The sequence below is a fragment of the Chionomys nivalis genome, chromosome 10 (assembly GCF_950005125.1).
Source record: "Chionomys nivalis chromosome 10, mChiNiv1.1, whole genome shotgun sequence".
NCBI classification, from domain to species: domain Eukaryota; kingdom Metazoa; phylum Chordata; class Mammalia; order Rodentia; family Cricetidae; genus Chionomys; species Chionomys nivalis.
In genome coordinates, this window is record NC_080095.1 from 17,113,356 (window position 1) to 17,135,798 (window position 22,443).

Consider the following 22,443-nt stretch of genomic DNA (forward strand, 5'->3'; position numbering starts at 1 on the left):
TGTGTGTGCTATCTGTAACTCCAGTGCTGGTGGGGAACATGGGTGGAAAGGGGCAGACTGGATCCCTAGGGTTCACTGGCGGGCTGACTATGTGAAAGAGTGAGCTGTAGGTTCAGTGAGAGACCCTGTCTTAAAACATAAGGTGGAAAGTGATCACAAAGTCAACCTCTGGCCTCCACACACACACATGCATAGGTAAGGACATCCATACACACAAGTGTGTATCTTCCCTCCCATACATATACATGCTGAAAAGTCAACAAGCTTAAACCTGGAGATACAAAATTCCTTAGCCCCTTCCCATGACCACACAGGGCCATGGAGACCAGCCACACCAACACAAGCCCCAACTTATCTGCTGTCCTTGAATGCACGTTTGCTAAGCGTAATATGGGCCTGCTTTGTTTTTAACAAGCTGCCTACAAACAGAAAGGGTGATCCAAAATGAGACTTCCCAGAGCAGCAGCAGCGGTTCTGACCTGAGAGTGGGGGCCGGGTACCCTTCCCACAGGCTGGGGTCAGAATGTACTTTCTTGGACTCTGCTCTTGATGTCTGTTATAATCTGATCTTGATCCGTGGGGTGATGTTTTAGAAGTGACACAGACCTTTAAAAGGTAGGGCCTTTAACAGGAAGTCCTATGTCACTGGGGGCTCTTTCTGCTGCTGGATTGAAACGAGGCAAGTTTCATACTCCAGCCATTGCCACTTGCTGTTCTGTCCTCAACAGAACTGAACCACCTCCAGAGTCGTGAGTGCAATAAACATTTTCCTTTAGAAGTAGCTATGCCTGTCATCGGTTACTGTGACAGACAACTTATAAAGAATCTCTCATTCTTACCACCTGGCACAAAGAGCATGAAAAGGCCACTTACAGTCTGGTGAGATGGATCAGTGGGTAAAGGTGTCTGCCACCACGTTTGATGATCCAAGTTTAATCCCTGGGACCCACATGGTGGAAGGAGAGAACCAACTCCCACAGGTTGTCCCCTGTAACATCCCACGTATATGTGTGCAAACACACGCACACGCATAAATGAATACAGTATCAAAATTAAAAACAAAGTGCCATCTACAACAAGCCTCTTCCATGGAGCCCTCCTCCCAACTTAAAACTTATCAGCTCGCCTTTCCTGGGATGCTCCTTCAAAAGCTGGAAAGATGGCTTCGTAGTTAAAAGAACTTGCTACGTTTACACAGGACATGGGTTTAGTTTCCAGAACATACATAGGCAGCTCACATAGGCTGGAATTTCAGCAGCAGGGGATCCAATGCCTTTGGCCTCCATGAACACCTACACTCACAGTCACACACACACTGGAAAATAATAACGTAATTTAAAAGCTCTAGAATTTACTCCACAGCCTCAAGGACAAGCCCACAGGGTATTCCTTGCTGTACACACCACTAAGCTCCCATGCACACACTACAAATTGTTATAACTGCCATCTCCCTTCACTGTCTCCAAGTCCACTGCAGGACCATATATACAAGGACCTTGACAGGCATGACTGTAAAAAAAAAAAAAGAAAACAAACAGCTCCAAGGCCACTTCATACTGCAGGGAAACAAGCTGTGCATCTTACATAACCAAGTAAAGACTAGGGGTGATCTGGTTAACCCGCAAAACAGAACCAAATCAAATCCAGAGGCCACCCTTGCTGGGAAACAAGCTAAGGTAAGGTTTCCAATGTCTGAAGAAATAAGGATGTTACAATTTCTGCAGACACCAATCCATCAGCTCCCATCCCTTGGACCCTGCTGACTTTGCCTCCCTCTGGGCCTCTCCAGAGCTATCACCCATGGGGAGGCAGAACTTCCGGAGAGAAAATCTGGCTGTTGCTCCATGTTTATCCGTCGTGGCAGTTTCTTCTAGTTTCACAGTGGTTACATGTCTCCTTCCAGGCCTCCACCACCATGTCCCCTCCTGCAGCTACTCCAGGCCTCTCCCTTTGCCGTGCTGTTTCCTCCCCATGGCACCTGCACAGACTCCATGCCGTGTCATGTCATGCTCTGAGTACATTGAGACTTTACACTCTGTCAACTGTAATGGAGCAGCACATCTTTCTCCCTGGAGGACAGGGCCTGTCCACTCACTGTCAGTTTTGTGGGGCTCTCAGGAGTCACCAGCCAGGAAGGGCTTTTCTGAAGTAAGGAGCTCTCCTCCACTCCCCACCCCTGCCATGGCCTCGGCATGGCGTCAGGTCATTCACACAGAGGGGGGCAGGTACACAGAAGGTGCCATCCAGGGTAGTGAGCAGAACAACTGCCCAGGTGAGAACTGACCTTCTGTAAGAGAACTTCAAATGAGGCGAAGGGGTGTGGTGTGGCAGTGACGGGCAGGTCTCCCTTTCTAATGGGCACTTTGGCTCTGTGGGCTCTGACCTTGGGAAGGCTTTGCCTTGAAGTATAAACAAGATATTCAGAGATTGGCTTGGGCAGGGAGCAGCAGCTAAATGTAGACAACTAAGTATCAGATACTCTGCAAAATCACTAGGGTTGGAGGACAAGGCAAGAGTGTGGGATGGGAGTGGAGAATAGACTCTGGGAGCTGTCTCCTTTCTGACTGAGGTAGACAGGGGAACTGAGTGGCAAGCAGCATGTAAGACAAAGCAGTAAGTTCAATGTGACTGCACTGTCTGAGGTCCCATGTGGGGATGCAGTACACTTGGATGAACAGGCCACAGTTACATATCCCTGCTTCTTCTAGAATGTATTCTATTTTCTTAAGAATAAGACTCAGATGGAGTTGGTCAAATGAGGGAACATCTGGTTTTTAGGAACTGTCAGCATGTTATTGTTCAAGTGTGGAGTTGTAACTCTGCGTGGACTGTGTGCAGTCAACAATATGTTCTTCAAAGTTGCACTATTGCAAAACGGGTGTCTTATCCAGCTACTCGTACACTATTTTTTTGTACTGCTGGTATTGTACCAGAAGCATTTTCTTTTATTGTTACTTGCTTTTTAAACTTTGTTTAGCCACTTAAAAATCTGCTTATGGCACAATTTGCCTCAAATCCATTCCAAGTTGTATATTTGTTTTCCAATAAAAAAATGACAATTTTACCCCCCCCCCCAAAAAAAGAGTAAGACTCAGCAGCTAGATTCATTTTCTTGTAGTCTTGGCCATTGGCTATCCATCCTACTCTGCCCATGAGACAAAATCTCACTCACCTTTCTCACTGTGTCCTGGTGCTCAGGACAGTGCTGTTGGACACCCACTAGACACTTGGGAAGGCCACTGGAACTGGTCATGTGATATCAGAAGTGAACAATATCTAAGTGAGTTGCTCAAGACTTGGGAATGATCACCTGGCCAAAGAAGACACCGAGGGTGCTCAGCAATAGAGGTGGAGGGGAGTGTGGCCTCACAGAAGGTGTCTAGCAGCAGCAGCTGCAGCAGTCATGCTGGGGGTGCTGGTCTCCTTGAGGAGCATGGGAGAAGTTAGCTAGAGCTAGGATGAAGCAGGGGCCATGAGTAACATCATGGCGATACCTGGCTGGAGAGAAAGGAGAAAGCAGGAGCAGCTATTTCCAGTGCAGAACGTCTGATTATGCCTGGTGCTGGCAGGACAGGGCCCACAGGAAGGGAGCCACAGCTGAGAGAATAGCTGGGCTGGGCTTAGGCCTGCAGAAGGGGAGGGAGGATGAACTGAGAGGCATGGATGCCAATCAGACTACATGAGTCTATGGGGGTAAATAGTATAATAAGGTCTACCAGGAGCCACTTGTAAAGGGAGATGAAGCAAGAATCAAAGTCTAAGGAGACGGGTGAGGTCCAAAGGGTCACCACAGAAAGGGCAAAAGCTTAGCACCTGGACAAATGAAGTGGCTCTAGACAAATACTCCTCCTTAGAGACCAACCCATCTCACTCACAGTCAGTCTTGGAACAAGCGCTGCCCGAACAGAAGTGGCCGTGAAGACCCCACCCGCTCTTCTCCCTATGTGCAGGTGAACTCGATGTTCCGCAGCACTGGTGCAGCCAGGCTTCAGTCACACCTGGCCACTGAGCCCCACTTATGGGTGATGACAGCACTGCCTTGATCCTCCTTCCCTGCACTCTCCACTGAGAAGTTCTGCCTTCTAGCATCTTCCGAAGCTCTCCCTCCCTTCAGCTTTATGATGAACTGTAAAACCTGTTGCCACTTATCACGTGACACAGTTTGAGAAGTGCTTTTTGTCTCCCCCAAAGGGCCAGCCTGAAACTGGTCAAGATTTCAGTCTACCCACCAGCCCATCAGAGACAAAATGGAAAGAGAATCCACTTAACAAGCGATAGAACTGCAATCTGCAAAGCAGGCTGGAGTGGGGTGGGAGGCACAGAGGGTGGCTACTGCAGCATGGGGCGCAGGCAGGTAGCTCTGCTGTGGGGGCTGTACTGTGTGCTGTAGGACATTTACCCACTGGAAGACAAAAGTCCTGTTTTAGGTTGAGACAAGAATGTCGCCAGCATTACTGAATGTCCCCTGGGTGGGGTAGCAGGGCAAAATCACCCTAGGTTGAGAATCACATCTTTTAAAAATATGTGACTGGGCTGGCAAGATGGCTCAGAGGATAAGAGCACTGGCTGCTCTTCAAGAGGTCCTGAGTTCAATTCCCAGCAACCATATGATGGCTCACAACCATCTGTAATGAGGCCTAGTCCCCTCTTCTGGTCCTCAGGAATACATGCAGGCAGAATATTGTATGTATAATAAATAAATAAATCTTTAAAAAATAAATAAAAAATAAAAAAATGTGACTAATTTAATTTTATTAATAGCTAAATTGTAAGGGGAAAGAGAAAAGGAACCCACATGAGCAGGAGAAAGTCGGGCGCAGTAACAACCAAGTATAGCCAGGAGCTTATCTCACCTGGACTAAAGCTAAGCACAACAGCAACCTGGGCATGTGTTCACTGCTCTTCTTCAAGGGGTATTGACAGTAGCTTGGTTCTGCGTAAGCATCTCCGAGCACAGGAAACATGCAAAAACTGGCAAATAGGGTAATAACAAAGTTTCTACACAGCAAAGAAAACAGAGTGAAGAGACAGCTCACAAAAAGAGAAGAAATGTCTGCCAGCTAGTCATCTGATAGAAGGTTAATATCCAGAATGCATGTCAAATAAAAACAAAACATATCAAAAGCAGGCAATGCAATTAAGAATGGGCACATGCTCTGAATAGATTCATCTCAAAAGAAACAGAAATGGCCAAAAAGTATGTGAAGTTACTTTGCATCATTAACAAGCTACAGTCTCACCTCAGAATTGTGAACACACACATATACACACATGTTCGGACACACGCACACATACACACACATGCACACTTCAAAGCTAATGAGGATGTGGAGGAAAAGGAGCCTGCACACTGTTGGTGGGAATGTAAGCTAGCACTATTATGTAGAACAGAACTGGTTACTCACTAACCTAAAAATAGCTCTACCATATGATTCAGCTATCTCACTTCTGGTTCTATATCCTAAGGGAATCAAGTTACCTGCACACTCGGGTTCCTGCAGTGCATCAATGACATCACGATGTAGGATCTGCCTAGGTGCTCATAAACAGACGACAGATGCACAGTGGAATACTACTCACTCATAAATAAGAATAATCCTACCATTTACAGCGACAAGGAGGGAACTGGAAGTGCATTCTCTGTCATATGTGGAAGTTAAAAATGCTCTTGGCCTGAATATAGAAGAGGGATTAGCAGAAGTGAAGGAAGGGAAGCCAAACATGATCACCACACACCACACACCATCATTGTATGCAAATATTGTGATTAGGGGGCTGACCCCCATTAATATGCTCTAGTTGTGCATGTTAGTACAAAAAAGTCCTTATTGCAAAACACACATTTGGCCCCATTCACCTCAGGACAACCTGAGAAGAGGAAGGAGAGCGCTGGAAGAGCAGGCAGGCAGCACTCTGGTGATGTCACAGCCAGGTGGGAGGACTCTGGGAGACAAACTTTCCCCCTCATTCCCGTGTATAGGAAAACAATTCATAACAACAATTTTAAAAATCCCAGATCTAGTCACACTACTTCTAGATGAGACTAGAGTATAAAGCTCCTCTTTTCTCTCACTGTATTCTGCTTCCAGGCTTCTCTTTCTGGACCTTAGTCCTGCTGCACAACCCTCACTTCAGGCATCCTGGTTCTCTGATTCTCGCATGTCCCCTGAACTGGTGCTGTGTCAGCGCTGTCCCCTGTATGTGACATGCCTTGTCTTCTCACCCCACTTCCACCCCAACCCAAGCTTCTCAGATACTTGACATTGGGTACCGGTTTAGGATTGAAGTTTTCTCTGCCTCCTCACTATACCCTTGTACTCTGAGGCGTTTCTCCTCACGGACCACATCTGGAACCACTGTCTATAGGGATGTTCAGCTCTTTGCATCAGAACAGTGTCTCATTTTGCTTCCATCTGTCATCACTCTACTTGCTGATTCTCCTCTACTGTACCACAGACTCAACTCCTGTGTCCACCCTCCATATAACTGCTTGTACACACAAAGTGCACATGCCTGCAGGCACTCACCAACACACTCACTCTATGTTCCAGCAATGCCAAGTGGCTTGTTTTCCCAGACTATATTTCCCAAGCTATTTTTGCATGTCTGTTAACATCTTTTAAAATATAATTTTTGTTAAAATAGTGTAATCTGACTGACATACTGGTAGGTTAGACAGAACTAACAGTCAAAGACTACCCTGTGGACAAAAAAAATATAGGCAGACAATGGACAGAGCTGGGGCAGCTAGACAGACACATGGGAAAGAGGAAAGATGAGTCTCCAGCCCATAGCATATATAAAATCTAATTCAAATTACATTGAAGACCCAAAATACAACTGGCAAGAGAATAAACTTGCACAGACGCACAGAGAAATGCCCTCAAGATCCTGGGTTTGACAGCAAGTTGCTAACTACAATGAAACAAAACAAAACAAAAAGATAAATTGAATTTCATTAAAAATATATCTTGATAATGCCAAAGGCACTACTAAAAAAGTAAAAGGCAACTAATAAAGACAAAATATTTGTGAGTTGCATATATGATAACAGTCTAGTAGCCAGAACACAAAAACTTCCCAATAACTCAACAAGAGGAAAATAATAGACTTAAAAAAAAGCAAAGGAGAGTCTACAGCCATCACCCGCCTGGGAGCGCCAGAGGCCCAAGCCACCAACCAGCCTAGGTGTGCCCACCAGAGGCTCTGCTCTGCCTGCACCTGAAGGAGCTTTCAAGGGAGACACAGCCCCCAACTACACCAATTGGAGGAAGAGAGGGGTAGACAACAAGGTAAGAACACGGTCAACAACATAAAGAGCAACACAGCACCACCAGAAACTACTGGCTTTACAACAGCAACACCTGAACACCCCAACCAAGATGACAAAAAAATGACCTTAAAAATAACTTTATGAAAATGATTGAGGCCCTTAAAGAAGAACTGAAAAATTCCCTTAAGGAAGAGGAAAAGACAAACAAGAAGTTGGAAGAAATCAACAAATCCCTTAAAGAAAACAAAACAAAACAAAAAGCAAACAGGTGAAAGAAATCATTCAAGACTTGAAAACTAAAATAGAGATAATAAAACACAAACTGAAGAAATTCTCGAAGTAGAAAATTTGGGTAAATAATCGGGAACCACAAATGCAAGCATAAACAGCAAAATACCAGAGATGGAACAGACTCTCAGGTGTTAAGATGTGACAGAGAAAACAGATTCATTGGTCAAAGAAAATGTTAAATCTAACAAAAGATTAACACAAAACATCCAGGAAATCTGGGACACCATGAAAAGACCAAATCTAAGAATAATAGGGGTAGAAGAAGGTAAAGAAATCCAGCTCAAAGGCACTGAAAATATGTTCAACAAAATCACAGAAGAAACCTTTTTCAACCTAAAGGACACGTCTATGAAAATACAAGAAGCATACCAAACACCAAATAGATGGACCAAAAAAAAAATCCCCATGCCATATAATAATCAAAACACTATACATACAGAATAAAGAAAGAATATTAAGAGCAGCAAAGGAAAAAGGCAAATATCATATACAGGCAGACCCATCAGAATTACACCTGACTTCTCAATGGAAACAATGAAAGCCAGAAGGTCCTGGTCAAGTGTTATGCAGACATTAAGAGACCATGAATGCCAGCTCAGACTACTATACCCAGCAAAACTTTCAATCACCACAGACAGAAAAAAATGAGATATTCCATGATGAAACCAGATTTTAAAAATACCTAAGCACAAATCCAGCCCTACAGAAAGTACTAGAAGGAAAACTTGAACCCAAGGAAATCAGCTACATCCACAAGAACACAGGCAACATATGATCTTACAGCAGCAAATTCCAAAGAAAGGAAAAACACACATAATACCAACACCACCAACAAAAACTAGCAATCACTGGTCATTAATATCCCTTAATATAAATGGACTCAAATTGCCTATAAAAAGACACAGGCTAACAGATTGGATATGAAAACAGAATCCATCCTTCTGCTGTATACAAGAAACACAACCAACCTCAAAAGGACAGACATTACCTCAGAGTAAAGGGTTAGTAAAAAAAAAAATTCCAATCAAATGGACCTAAGAAACAAGATGGTGTAGCTATCCTTATATCTGACAAAATAGACTTCAAACTAAAATCAACCAAAAGAGAAAAAAGGACATTTTATATTTGTCACAGGAAAAATCTATCAAGAGGAAATCCCAATTCTGAACATATAGGTCCCAAATGCAATATTTGTAAAAGAAATATTACTAAAGCTTAAATCACACATTCAGTTCCACACACTTAATAGTGGGAGACTTCAATACCCCACTCTCACTACTGGACAGGTCTTCCAGATAGAAACTTAACAGATAAATGGACCACTGGAATTGAATTAAAGACCCTGATATTAATCCACACATCTATAAACACCTGATTTTTGACAAAGAAGCTAAAAATAGAAAATAGAAAGCATCTTCAACAAATGGTGCTGGTATAACTGGATGTCAACATGTAGACGAATGCAAATAGACCCTTATCTATTACCATGCTCAAAACTCAAGTCCAAATGGACCAAAGAACTCAACATAAATCCAGTCACACTGAACCTCATAGAAAAGAAGGCAGGAAGTAGCCTTGAACACTCTGACACAGGAGACCTCTTCCTAAATATAACACCAGTCGCACAGACACTGAGAGCAACATAATAAATGGGACCTCCTGAAACTGAAAATCTTCTGTAAAGCAAAGGATACAGCCAACAAGACAAAACAGCAGCCTACAGAATGGGAAAAGATTTTCACCAACCCCATATCTGACAAAGGGCTGATCTCCAAACTAGACAAAGAACTCAAGAAACTAGACAACAAACTACCAAATAATCCAGTTAAAAAATGGCGTACAAAGTTGAACAGAAAATTGTCAACAGAAGAATCTAAAATGGCCAAAAGACACTTAAGGAAATGCTCAACATCTTTAGTCATCAGGGAAATGCAAATCAAAACAACTCTGAGATACCATCTTACACCAATCAGAATGGCTAAGATCAAATACACTGTTGACAGCCTATGCTGGAGAGAATGTGGAGTAAGAGGTACACTCCACCATTGCTGGTAGGAGTGCAAACTTGTACAGTTGCTATGGCAATAAGTATTACAATTTCTCAGAAAATTAGGACTCAATCTACGTCAAGTGGTAACTTTTGGGCATATACCCAAAGAGGCACAATCACACCCAAGGACATTTGTTCAACTATATTCATAGCAGAATTATTCCTAATAGCCAGAACCTGGAAACAACCTAGATGCCCTTCAACCAAATAAAGAATAAAGAAAATGTGGTATAGGGAGTACTATTTAACAGTAAAAAAACAAGGACATCATGAAATTTGCAGGCAAATGTATGGAACTAGAAAAAAAAAATCCTGAGTGAAGTAACCCAGACTCAGAAAGACAAATATAGTATGTACTCACTCATAAGTGGATATCAGACATAAGGCAAAGGATAACCAGCCTACAGTCCACAACGCCAGAGAAGCTAGAACCCTCCTCCAGAAATAGAAGGAAGCGGATACAGTGATTCACAATTAACCACTGGGCCGAGCTCCAGGCGAAGAGAGGGACGAGTGATAATATGAACAAAGGAGTCAAGAGCATGATGGAGAAACCACAGAATCAGCTGATCCGAGATAGTGGGAGATCACTGACTCCTGACTGACAACTGGGGAACCTGCATAGGACCGAACCAGGCCCTCTGAATACAGGTGACATTGGTGTGGCTTGGGCAGTATAAGGAGCCACTGGCAGCGGGACAAGGATCTAACTCTAATGCATGAATTGCCTTGGTGGAGTCCATTCTCTATGCAGAGATACCTTGCTCAGCCTAGGCACGGGGGAGGGGGGATGATGCAAGAACCTGATCCTGCCTCAACTGGGGGATAGGACAGTCTTCGTTGACTTCCCAGGAGAGGTCTTAATGTCTCTGATGAGTGGATGGGAGGTGGGGAGGAGAGGAGGAAGGGGAAACTGGGATTCGTATGTAAAAAATTAATTTTAAAAGGGGAAAAATAACAAAACAGGGAAATATTTAGGGTTGAAGAAATGGCTCAGCAGTTAAAAGCATTTGATACTCTTCCAAAGGACCCCTATTCAGTTCCCAGCACCCACAATGGGTGGCTAACCATCACCTGTAACAAGTTCTAGGGGATCTGGTACCCTCCTCTTGCCTCTACAGGTACCCATATGTGGCACACACACACATTAAATAAAAATTAAAACTAAGCAGTTTTTTTTTTTTTTTTTAAAGAAGCAAAGGACTTGAACATTTCTCCAAAGAAGACATGCGAATGGCCAACAAGGGGTACAGGGAAAGGTGCTCACCAGCTACCGGTGTCAGCACAAGCAGGAATCTGGAACAGATGGAAAACAGCAACAGCTGGCAAGGATGTGGGGGGAAAGTTGGGGTTCCTCAGTAAGTTAAACACACAATTACCAGACGACCTAGCAATCCTACTCCCTGGAAGACACCCACCCATCAGGACTCAAACAGGCACACAGAGAAGCATGCTGACACATGGCTGACAAGCTGGGCATCCTCCGCTGATGCAATAAGGCGTGTTACAGCCTTAGGATAGTGTGATCCAGGCAGAAGAGGAACGGCACAGATATGAAGAAAAATCTACTGAGAGCAGACTAGTGCCTGCCAGGTTTTGGGGAGAGGCTGCTTGGTGTCTGTGGGCTTCCTGGAGCTCAAGCTGAGGAAATGTTCTGGAAGGAGGTAGTGTTGCTGCTGCTCTGACCTCTGGCATCCTTTACCCTTCTGGGCTTGCTGCTACGAGCAGCTGTGGCTTAGTGAGTGCCAGTGTGGCTCATCACTGACGTGGGCTGGACAGTGAGTGAAAAGCAGCAGGGGCTTCTATAGGCCAGGAGCTCACTCATGAAATAAAGAGGCCAGTCTTAAAACTGACCTCTGTGGAGGAGTGTGTGCTGTTTGCTGCCTGGCTGGGGGAAGTTCTTGGAGATTTGGTTCTTCCCTCTGACCACTGTCCTGGATTGGAGACCATAGCACGCTTTCTTTGATCTACCTGTCAGCTGTGTGAGAGGCCCCAAAATTTCCCTTAGCCTTCTTGCGTTTGACATACTAGTCCCAAACACAGTGCTGCTTATCAAATCCGAATCGAGATAACTCATCATTGGAGTTCTTAGTGCAAACTATGTCCACCACCTGCCTGTGAACTGAATCTCTGCATGTGAACTGCATTTGTCTGTGAATTGCATCCGCCTGTGAACTGTATCTCTGTCTGTGAACTGCATCCGTCTGTGAACTGCATCTCTGTGAACCACATTCATCTGTGAACCGCATCTGTCTGTGAACTGCATCCATCTGTGAACTGCATCCGTCTGTGAACTGCATCCGTATGTGAACTGCATCTGTTTGTGAACTGCATCTATGGGGAACCCTGGGTGGCTGCAGGATGACCTAAGGTATCTTGAGGAACAGAGCAGTTGTCTTCCTGACTTCCAGGGCCCAAGAGCTAGGATTCTGGAGCCATCAAGGGGAAGTTCTTGAGTGGAGGGAAAGCAGGACTGTCAGTCCCCATGGGGACTTGGGGCAAAAAGGTACACAGGCAGGCCCTCTGCTGACTTGCTATGACCACAATGGATAGAGAGGCAAATGGCTACTGCCCTGTGTCTTCCCAGCAGTCATTGGGAATGGTGGCACAGGCTACCATAGAGACACAATATAGGTATCAAGAAAGGGAACAATTTCTAATAAGACACTTCTAAAGTCTGTCACTTTCATTCCCACAAGCAACCTCCTAAATGTGGAGTGAAATAAATCAAGGCAACAGATAACATGGGTGCTTGTTAGTCTCTGCACTTCAAAAATACTCATTCAACCAAAAAAATAAACAACGGTTTTGAGACAAAGCCTCACTCCTAAGTGTCTTACCATACAAGAGGTTGTTTTTCCTTCATTCAAACTGTGCAGTTCTAAAAATTCATAACTACATGTAAGATGTTTATTGTGCCACTGAGCAGGGCCGAGTCACTGGAACCTTAAGAAGTTCATGATGCAGAATGGCGTCAAACACAAGGATGCCGTCTGCACTGAGCTAACTAGAGCTGGTTGCAGACGAGGGTCCAAGAATGGCAGCGTAACCGGCCCCTCTCACTCCCTCTAAGTGTTGCCAGCTGCTTGGATTCGCCCCTCACCCGAGAGGCAGGAAGCCATGCCCCTGGGCTACCCTGCCCTACCTCACCTGCTTTGAGACAGTTTTGTTGGAAGGTGTGGCCATTCGCTCACCACTGTCTAAGGCTGCTGTCCTACAATAGCACAGTAAGTGGCTATGACAAACCGTGCAAATATTTCAGGCCGAGGACAGTTATATCTGGACCTTCACAGAAAGTTTTCTTTTTCTAGGCCAACAATTCCTGCTGAGAGGTGGAAACAGAGAGGAAGGAGGGTTTTCTGATCAGTGCTGGCCATCGTTGAGCTTAGCAAATCTGTCAGCCCTGTTCCCAGTGGTGAGGAAGGAATCACAGAGCTGTGACATCTAGAAGCAAGGATACTGAAGAGTGTGCCATAGGTGCCCCTGTAGAAGAGTTCTCTCCATAGATTCATCTTCAACCAGGAAGCTGAGGAGAGAGGACGTGGTCTGGCTCCATGGATCCCCAGAGGAGAGGATGTGGAACCTGTTACGCGGGAAGGCGGGAGGGAGAACATGACTTTTTCACCCTATGTTGTACATAGCCACCTTCTACTGTACCATCTATGCAGAACATGAAAGAACTGGGTGTCCATGAAAGAAAAACACATTCTCCAGAGAAACCTAACTGTCTAGGAAACTGAGGCTGTTGGTGAAGGGCCTGGTCCCACCCAGTAAAGTCTCAAGTCAGCTCCACTGAGGTCTTGAAAATAAGTGGTTAGCGATAAGCCGCCAAGACCAGAGCCCCAGCCAGCTGTGCTGGCGTTACATCCCTGTGCATGTATGCAGAGAGCACTTTCATGTCACGTCTTCCCTGGTGCACAGCAGCTCAGCAGCCAGGTCCAGTTCTGCAAACCCTGCAGTTACCCGCTCTCACTTTCTTGCTTCAAATGCCTATCACCCTGGGATGAAGCTCCCACCTTGAATGTCAACTCCTTGCTAAGACTGTCCCTGACCACCTAAAGCAAGCTCAGTGTGTAGTGAGGAGGATATACTTCTGTACTATTTCAACAAAAAAGATTTTTTTTCCAGTGCTGAGAATCAAACCCAGGGTCTAGTGCACAGTAGGTATACAGGCACTGTACAACGAACAGCCCCAGCTCTTGTATTATTTCATTTTCAACCATGAACTTTTTGACTAAAAAAAATACAGACCTATAAGAAACTGTCTGCAAGAATAACTGTGACACTGTGTAACTCCTCTTGGGTCTCTCAAGGTTCCTCGACTAGGGAAATGGAGTCTTCCTCATGTGTAGATCTGGGGCCATGGACCCAACACACTCCTTCCCAGCTCACCAGGCACCATCTTCTGTGTTTCCTTCTTTTCTTTTCTTTTTTTTAAACCTATCTTCTTCTCTTGCCAATTTATCTTTTCTTCATTTAAATTTTAATATGAAACTTGATAAATTGTATTATTAAAGAGAAATAATGAGGCTACATTTAATTACATTTACTCATGTTAGAAGTAGTTGTGTAAAATATTGTCTGGCTACAAGTCAACTCTGCCCCATGGGACTCTCTCAGATACCAGACATATTCTGCATCTGCTAACTACTAGCTACTTGTGGCTACTGAGCACCTGAAATGTGGCTAATGCACCAAGAAACTTGATTTTAAGTTTAACTTTCACCACTTCAGGTTGAAATGAAATCATTTGATGTGGCCAACTTCTGAGCTCCTCCCTGGATCAAAACTAGCATTTGTCAGCACTAAAGCCTGTAGGCGTACAGGGTGTTGTCTAATCTGTGGTTGTAACTCTTCTTAACAAAAATACAAAAAGATAAAGGAAAGACTAGTGTATCCTGGAGCTAAGGTAAGGCATTTATTCTCTTCCTTAAATTTAAATTCTAGGACTGTTCTGACTCCCCCAGGTGGAGAAACAAGGACGCTGTGGCCTGGGAAGTGGCCCTTCTCAGGGAGGCTAAGGAAGGGCTGAGACAGTGGTGCCCACCCTGTCCTCAGGTAGGTCTCCCCGTTGTGGAAACACTCTTGGATAGTTTCTTCCAAGATAAATACACTCTTCCCTTCACTAAAACTTTCAGAGTTGTCTTGTACCTCAAGAACACATCCCGTGACCCATGTCAGTGGCTGGGCAGTTAGTCGGTGAACAGCTAGCTCCTCTACAAAGTCAGGAAAACAGCTGCTGTGTCCTGGCAGAATGCATGCACTCCCCCTGCAGCTGCCTGTGCCTCCACGTTAGGTAATTTCTCCCATTTCTAACCCTAGCTCTGTCCCAGGGACCTTACCCAAGGCTGCAGCTGGCTCTTCCTAGGAGATGGGCCCCAGCTAAGCCCCTCCATTCCACACCATCAAAGTGGAACTGGCTAGAAACTCCCAATCGCAGACTGTCCAGAGGCAACCGGGTCACATGTCATAATGCAGAGCTAATGCGTGGTTCTTAACAGGTCAGGACTGCATTAGTCTTTTTATCCTCCCCAATCCTCAACACCATGCTCATTCATACAGGACCAAAGATACCCAGGCCAGAAATCATCTTTCATCCACCCATCCATGAAGTGTACTATTTTACAGTAAAAATATATTCTACTAAGAAAAAGTCCTCACCAGGTGGTGGTGGCACACGCCTTTAACCCCAGCACTCGGGAGGCAGAGGCAGGCGGATCTGTGTGAGTTTGAGACCAGCCTGGTCTACAAGAGCTAGTTCCAGGACAGGCTCCAAAGCTAGAGAGAAACTCTGTCTCGGAAAACAAACAAACAAACAAACAAAAAACAAAACAAAAAAACAAAGAAAAAAGTCCTCAAATAAATGTAATTAGGAACTAGAAACACATTTCAGTGGAAATTCGAAATTAAAACAGACTATATAGGCAGATAAGATATATTTACCACTGACCTTTTTTAGTAAGGTCTACAATTATTCTTTTTTAAAGCAATTTTCTGTTGCTTAAAACTTTCACAAAACATCAGAAAAGTTCCAGGTGTGGTGGTATATGCCTATAATTTCAACATCAAAGTGACTGAGGTAAGAGGCTAGCCTGGGCTACATAGTAAGACATTGTCTCAGATATAAAGATAAATAAAAAGTCCTAAGTGTCAATCACCTAAGCTAGTATAATGTTATTTACTTAAAATAAATAATATTGAATGGAAATTCTGCATTGAAATTCCTTTGGGTATCAAAAATAAAGCAAATAATAATTAAAAGTCATTTATATAACTTGCAAACAGTCTAAGTGACTCGAAGCTCTCCTTTTCCTGGCACTATTTATCTAAGTTCTGAGGACTGACCATAGGGCCTTTGCACTTTCTAGGTAAGGGCTCCACGACTGGTCGAAATTTCCAACCTTCTAAGCATTTCTTAAATCCAACAACCAAATATTTCTCGACTGCTGGTCCTAACTGACACACGGAGAGCACGAAGACGAATCACAGGTTGTGTTGAACAGCTGTCCTCAAGGGCCTCAGCTAGTCAGGGATGCGGGTCACAGGAAGGCATGGCAGCTTAAGGCCGCATATTACAAAAGTGACAGCAAACCAGTTTAAAAGACAAAAGAAATGTGACCCAAGAAAAGGAAACCTTCCCCTGAACTGAAGAGATGACTGAGTTAAGAGCACTTGTCATCCTTGGAGACCTGGGTTCCCTCCAAGCACCCACACGGCAGCTTACAAACTCCTAGAATTATTTTGTCCCCTATGGGCACTAGGCACACACAGTACACACACACAAATGTAGGCAAAACACTCACAGACATATATAAAAACAAATTTAAAAAAAAAATCAAACCTCTTAAATTTCAGAATGGATGAATTTGAGCTGTTGCTAAAAAAAAATGAAGGATTCTGTCAACTTTTTGGAAGACAGTAAGACAGGAAGGGATTCTTTTTTGAGTTCTTTTATCTTGTGTGCATGTGTGCCAGAGGTTTGAGGACAACTTGCCTGAGTTAGTTCTCTTCTACCATGGGTCCTGGGGGCTGAACTCTGGTTGTTAGGTTGGGCAGTGGGTATTCGGAAACAGCTGTCCTTAAAGCAAGTCTGCAGCTGCCACCAAGGGTCCCTTTAGATGCTTCAAGGGATCCAGGAAGCCAAACTGTCTTCATAGTAACTTAGACATGGCTTAATGACTCCTTTGAAGTCTCATGTTGTGAAGATTTTTGTGAGCTGTGCATGTGCTAAATGAATGTAGAGCCAGGCAGCTAAAGAGATTTGCAAAAACCTAGAGCAGTGCCTTTCTTCTCAGTGAATTGTTTTAAAAAGTTATTTTCACACAAATGCTATTTTTGTTAGCATGTAATGAGTATTATTGCTATTATTAGCTGAATTGATGAATACTTAAATTTTTTTCAGTTTTAATTTCTAATATGAAAAATATGGGTAGCTAGCTGTAACCCACCTACATAAAAGCTGTTTGGGTTCCCAGTGCCTTTGAGGAGTATAAAGGGCCCTTCCTTCCCTTTTGTCTGAGCACTGCTGTTCTACATGGAAGCATAACCGGGAGAGAGCACTAGACACACTCTAGAGGCAAGTATGCACACACTGTAGAGCTCTTTTCCATGTTGTGGCTCAGCAGGGGCCAGTCTGTCCTCTGGAGATATTAGCAGTCTTTGTCACTGGCATTTAGTAGGTGAGGTCAGGATGAATACACACAGCCTGACAACAGCCTCTAACAAAGCACCTGGCTTGATACGGTCCGTGTAGACTATGCACTGGTGGTCCATGGGGCTTCAGGGGTCCCACCTCTCAGCTTACATGTGGATGGAGTAGGAACTAGAGGAAAGGGTACCTTCAGGAAGAAGCAATTTCTGAGGCCCCAAAGGCAGGCAACCTGGAACAGCCAACCGCTAACAGGTCCCAAGCGTTCCCATTTGAGGTGGCACCTAAGCACTGGGCAAGGAAGGGCCTTAGGCCTGAGAAGGGCCAATCAAGGTAAGGCTGAAGCCAACCTATGGATGGAGGCTTTGGCCCTTCCACAGAGGGTGTCAGATAAGTCATCATGTGGCTCTTTCCAAACCACTCCCACAGTCTCTTCCAATTTATTCAAAAAAGATGCCCGATCCAGAGACATGAGCAGAAAGCCCCTGGTTAATTTTAAAAGATACTTTTCTAAGTATCTTTTATGTTTACTTTCATGTTTACACATAATTGTTGTTCTGTTACTAAACTAATAATGTTTGTAAATTTTAGTTTTAATGTATAGAAAAACATTATATACCAGCCAGTACAATGTAATCCCTAACAAGGCTCATTCTCCCTTGCTCCGGGATGCAAAGGGACAGAATAGTCAGAAAGGGAAACGGTGTCAAAATGAGCTATCAAGTCTGAGGGAGGATTGCTTAGGCTTCTTTCCGAGCACTGGCTGTTACATAAGAGTTGCTGGAGAGATTTTCCCACAAAACTAAGCTGAACCGGGCATAGGAAGTACACACAGAGAACCAGACTCACACTGCTTTTAATGTGCTAGAACAAATCATTTATAAAAATCTTCAACACATTTTAAAATGTCAACTTTGGACAAAGTACACAGATCTTAAAAAACACAAGACAACACAGCAACACTATCCAACGGCCTGACCCTGCAAAATCAATGTCCAGATCCCAGTATAATTTCTTTAAGATTTTAAGTGTTTATAAAAATGTGCCTAGTCATGGTCCTCTATATCTGAATGCTAATTAGTTCTCTCTGTCCATCTCCACAACGTTTTCCAACTTCAAGAGGCCCATGGATCAGCTGTGGCCTGTCAGTTAAAGATACCATACAAAATAAACTTGTATCTAGCACTGGACAGAAATGTTTACTTTCAGGACACATGGAAATAAGCAACAAGTCCAACTTTAACATCCTATCTGACAGAGAAAAAAAGGAAAGAGAAATGTACTAACACGGCAATGACGAGATTTCCAGAACAAGGCAAGAACTGTCCAGCACTCTAACGGGATTTGTCACTATACTAACCTTTAACAGTATTTATATGTATAATATACATATATAAAACTATACCACCTTTAACAGTGTTTATATACCTATCATATGTATATATAAAACTATACCACCTTTAACAGTGTTTATATACCTATCGTATGTATATTATATAAACCAAAGACCAGACCACCTTTAACAGTATGTCACTATACTAACAGATCTATCCTGCTATACATCTTACAGGGCAAAATTTCTTAGGAAAAGTAGGACCTAATCTGTCCCACATAGTGAAAAATGGATCCCAAAATCTTTAGCTCACTAAGTTGTCTTAGAGATGAGGCAACACGTTGCACAAGGGGAGTGAGGACATCAATCATGGCGAGCAAGACCAGCATTTTTGTTCTCTAACTTCCAGCTCTGCAATGTGTCTCATTCTGTCTCTCACGCTAGGACTTTCTTTCCTCATGAGAGAGCCTACGTTCTAGCCCAAAGTATCCTGGTATAAACTGCTTGATGCCTTGTGTCCTGTGTGACTGGGGGACCGCCAGCCAAGTGTCTGTAAGGACTCTCCACATACTTGACATGGCTAACTTCTTGAATCTCTGCTGGGATTATCCCCTAAGTCTCTGGCAGCTCATCCATGGCTAGGCACCTGCCCTGTTCGCTTCTCCAGGCTGTGAGGCCTGAGTGTTTCAACTGTCCAGACTCAGAGCCACCTTTGTGGGGCAATGTGAGCAACTGCTGCTTGTGGATATGAAGTTAGAAGGGCTCAACGAGCAGCATGGGAATACCAAACCTATTTTAACTGTTCAGGTTAAAATAGTCCAATTCAGAGCAATAGAAGAAAAGTATGTGCAGTAATGACTTAATTCACTCGCTGAGTCAATCATATTCCGTAAGTGGGTGGGACTAGAAAAGAATAGGGCTGAAGGCTGAGGGGAGGAAAATCAGAAAGTAGAAGTCAACCCAGAGTTCATAGGAACTAAAGCACCTTGATTTGTATTCCTGCAAAATAATGTACGCAGGGGTCTGCCAAGTATCATGCTTAGTATGCCACGTTGCGTCAGGTCTCCTTCTGAGGAAGGAGTGGAGTGCCCAACATTTCAGTGCTTTTCAGTGGTCATTTCAAGCTCTGTGGCTCCAGTTCTTAGACAGCTGCACTAGAAAAGATACAAAAAGACAACTGGGGCATCACACTGGACATGGCAGGCCACACTCACGAGCCCTACACAGCTGCCAGTAAACTCCCCAACGCACTTCACAGATACTTTCTTACACAGCACTGGCATGGGCATTTCTGAACTGGGATGGGTTTTTCAGGTCAAAACTCAACATTATCTGCCCTATCCTTACAGCAAGGTTCATTTCAGAGAAATGAAACACACATACTGATATTTCTTTGCGACCCCCAAGAAGAACGGGATACAGGTATGTTTGAGCAAGGAAGGTTTGGGGACCAGTAAGAAGTTTTAGCAACAAAGAAAGCACACAGAGCGTATACCCCTGAAGAGCAACTACATTTCATGTAAAAATTGCTGAAGCGCTGGCTCTGGAAGGCAGTCAAACACAAGCGCTGCCACAGGAAAACATCACGGTCTGCTGTACAGAAAGGGCAGGCAAAGACTGGCACAGACACTCCTAACTACTGGTATTTCAGGAACCTTTTGGATTTCTGCTTTCAGCTCTAGGGAGGGAAACAGATTTGCTGGGATGAACCACCTGCTGCAGAGGAGGGAGGCTTAGAACACACCACATGAGAGGGGAAGAGAACCTGGAACGAAAATAACCCCTGCAGATATCGGCAGTTAACTGCGTTTCCCAGGCAGAGCTGAACTCTAAATTCTAATGCGGTTTGCAGGAAGGAGAGGCCTAATGCTCACAAATTAAAAATGTCTGTGGTAAGATTTCGAAGATCCAGTTCTGGAGAATGAAGACTAATGAGCAGCTTTTAAAAACTGACCCAACAGAGCTCCGGGATCCTTGGCCTAGGGCACTCTGGTTCCAAGACAATGAGATACAAGAAAGGCAAAAGAAAGTGGCTACTCTGCAAGTGCCCCCAAGGTATAACTCTACTAAGGAACACAGATTCTCCCAAATGACCCAAGGGGGCATTCCAGCTATAGGGGAAATAAGCCAAAGCCAGGAAGCAAGGAAAGTCAGAACTCAGCAATGAGGATAGGGACTGGAGAGAAAAGAAACAGAAGACTGTAAAAAGTACCCAAATTAGAGATGCCAAATAAATGCCAGCACTATGTGGTTGAAAGGCCTCAAGGGAACAGATATCAGCAGGGGAAGCCTGCCCAGGACACCAGCTAGAGAGACTGCATCAAGGAAAGCAAGGACCATGGAAGAGTCACCCAGAAAGGCACTGGATAACCAGGAAAGGCAGGAGGGGCTGACCCTAAAGCTAAAAGGAATATGAAATTGATTGAGGTAGGGGCTCAATTTAAGACAAGTTCACATGGGACGGCTTGCTAGGTTAGAGGCAGCAAATTTATTTTTAAAATGTCAGCTTTATGGCGTGCACTTTAATAAAAGTGGGAAAAATAAGTAACATATGAAAACACTTCAAAAAGTCTCAGACAGACACATTTTATGAAACTTTGGTTTTCATTACCCTGTGTGTTAGACCCTAGATTAAAAGCTGCTCAGGAAAAGCAATGAGTATGTGACACCAGTTACCTCTGGCTCTGCTGTGTCTTGTCCTTCTTTTGAACCTTTTCCACTTTTCACCGGTTTTGGTGGTTCCTGGGAAACGTCACAAAAAAAATCAATTTAGTGGTCTCAATATGTGGACCGCTAAGCATTGGCTCAAATGCCCTTTCCAAACTGATTCATAGCACTGAGAGCTTCTGGTGGCTTTAATATGCCAGCAGCAAACTACATCATATGGAATACAGACACAGTACCAGAAGCCTTCAGATTCCGTTTCTCTTCATGTTCTTCGTTTAGGTTGGGAGGTGAAAACTCCAGGCAGGGACAGATCAACTCGATCTCAGGCAGGGATCTCGGCCCATCCCTTTCTTCCCTCCCACCCTTAAACCTCACGAGTGAGGGTTTCTGGGGCGAGTCTGGAAGACTCCAGCACCCCAGCCCCCGCCACGCACAGCACTGCACGGAGCATCCGCCGCCACCCAGAGCGACCGCGGCACCTCAGCGCCACCTCAGAGCCTGGGCGGCCTCCCCAGCTCCATGCAATCCTGTCAGCGCCCTGGGCCCGCCCGCGAGCCTGGACAACCTGCCGCCCCGCCCCCACCCGCCGACGCGGGGACCCCCCGACCCGGTCTCGGAGACCCCCGCCCCGACTCACTTTCTCCTTCTTGTTTTTATTCGGCATGGCTGGTGCGGGCCGCCGCCGCCGCCGCCCCTGCCGCCGCCCGCCGCCACCGCAGCAGCAGAAGCGCCCCCGGCCCAGCCGTCGCGCCGCCCCGGCCGCCGCCGCCGCCGCTGCAGCCGCCGCCCGGGGACTGAGTCGCTCGTTCGCTCTCGCTTCCCCTTTTCCAGGCTCCCAGAGGCTGCGGCAGCCGCGGCGGCGGCGGCGGCGGCGGCAGCGGCGGCGGCGTCTCTCCGCCCCTCTCCCGGCAGGCCCCGCCCCCGCGTCAGGCCCCGCCCTGCGCCGGCCCCACGCCGCCCTCTCCCCGCCCCGCCTCCCTCAACGGCGCCACTCTATTGGCCAATACGGCCTCACGTGCCCTAACGCTCCGCAGCGTCGCCCCGCCCACTGCGCGGCGGGTCCCCACCCCCTCGATGCCAGTCGGCTCGTGTGCGGCTGAGTTGCCCGGGTCTGAAGGGTTTGGTGGGGCCCGCGGGAAGGACGCTGCTGAAGAGAGGGGGGCTTGTAGATACGACCGAGG

General features: G+C 45.2%; 1 protein-coding gene across 5 annotated transcripts in view; it reads right to left on the reverse strand.

Annotated features, from left to right (window-relative positions):
* Ppp2r5c (protein phosphatase 2 regulatory subunit B'gamma) overlaps nt 1-22,146 on the reverse strand; it is a 135,619-nt gene extending 113,473 nt beyond the window's left edge. For 3 of the 5 annotated variants that reach the window (XM_057783167.1, XM_057783166.1, XM_057783168.1), the window contains exons 1-2: nt 21,900-22,146; nt 21,272-21,337 (exon numbers count right to left, since the gene is read on the reverse strand). In XM_057783167.1, coding sequence (XP_057639150.1) covers nt 21,272-21,337; nt 21,900-21,926 — 93 coding nt within the window. In that variant the 5' untranslated portion in view covers nt 21,927-22,146. The remainder of the gene's footprint in view (nt 1-21,271; nt 21,338-21,899) is intronic. The other 2 variants (XM_057783169.1, XM_057783172.1) reach the window with 1 other exon arrangement.
* Nucleotides 22,147-22,443: the final 297 nt, after the last annotated feature.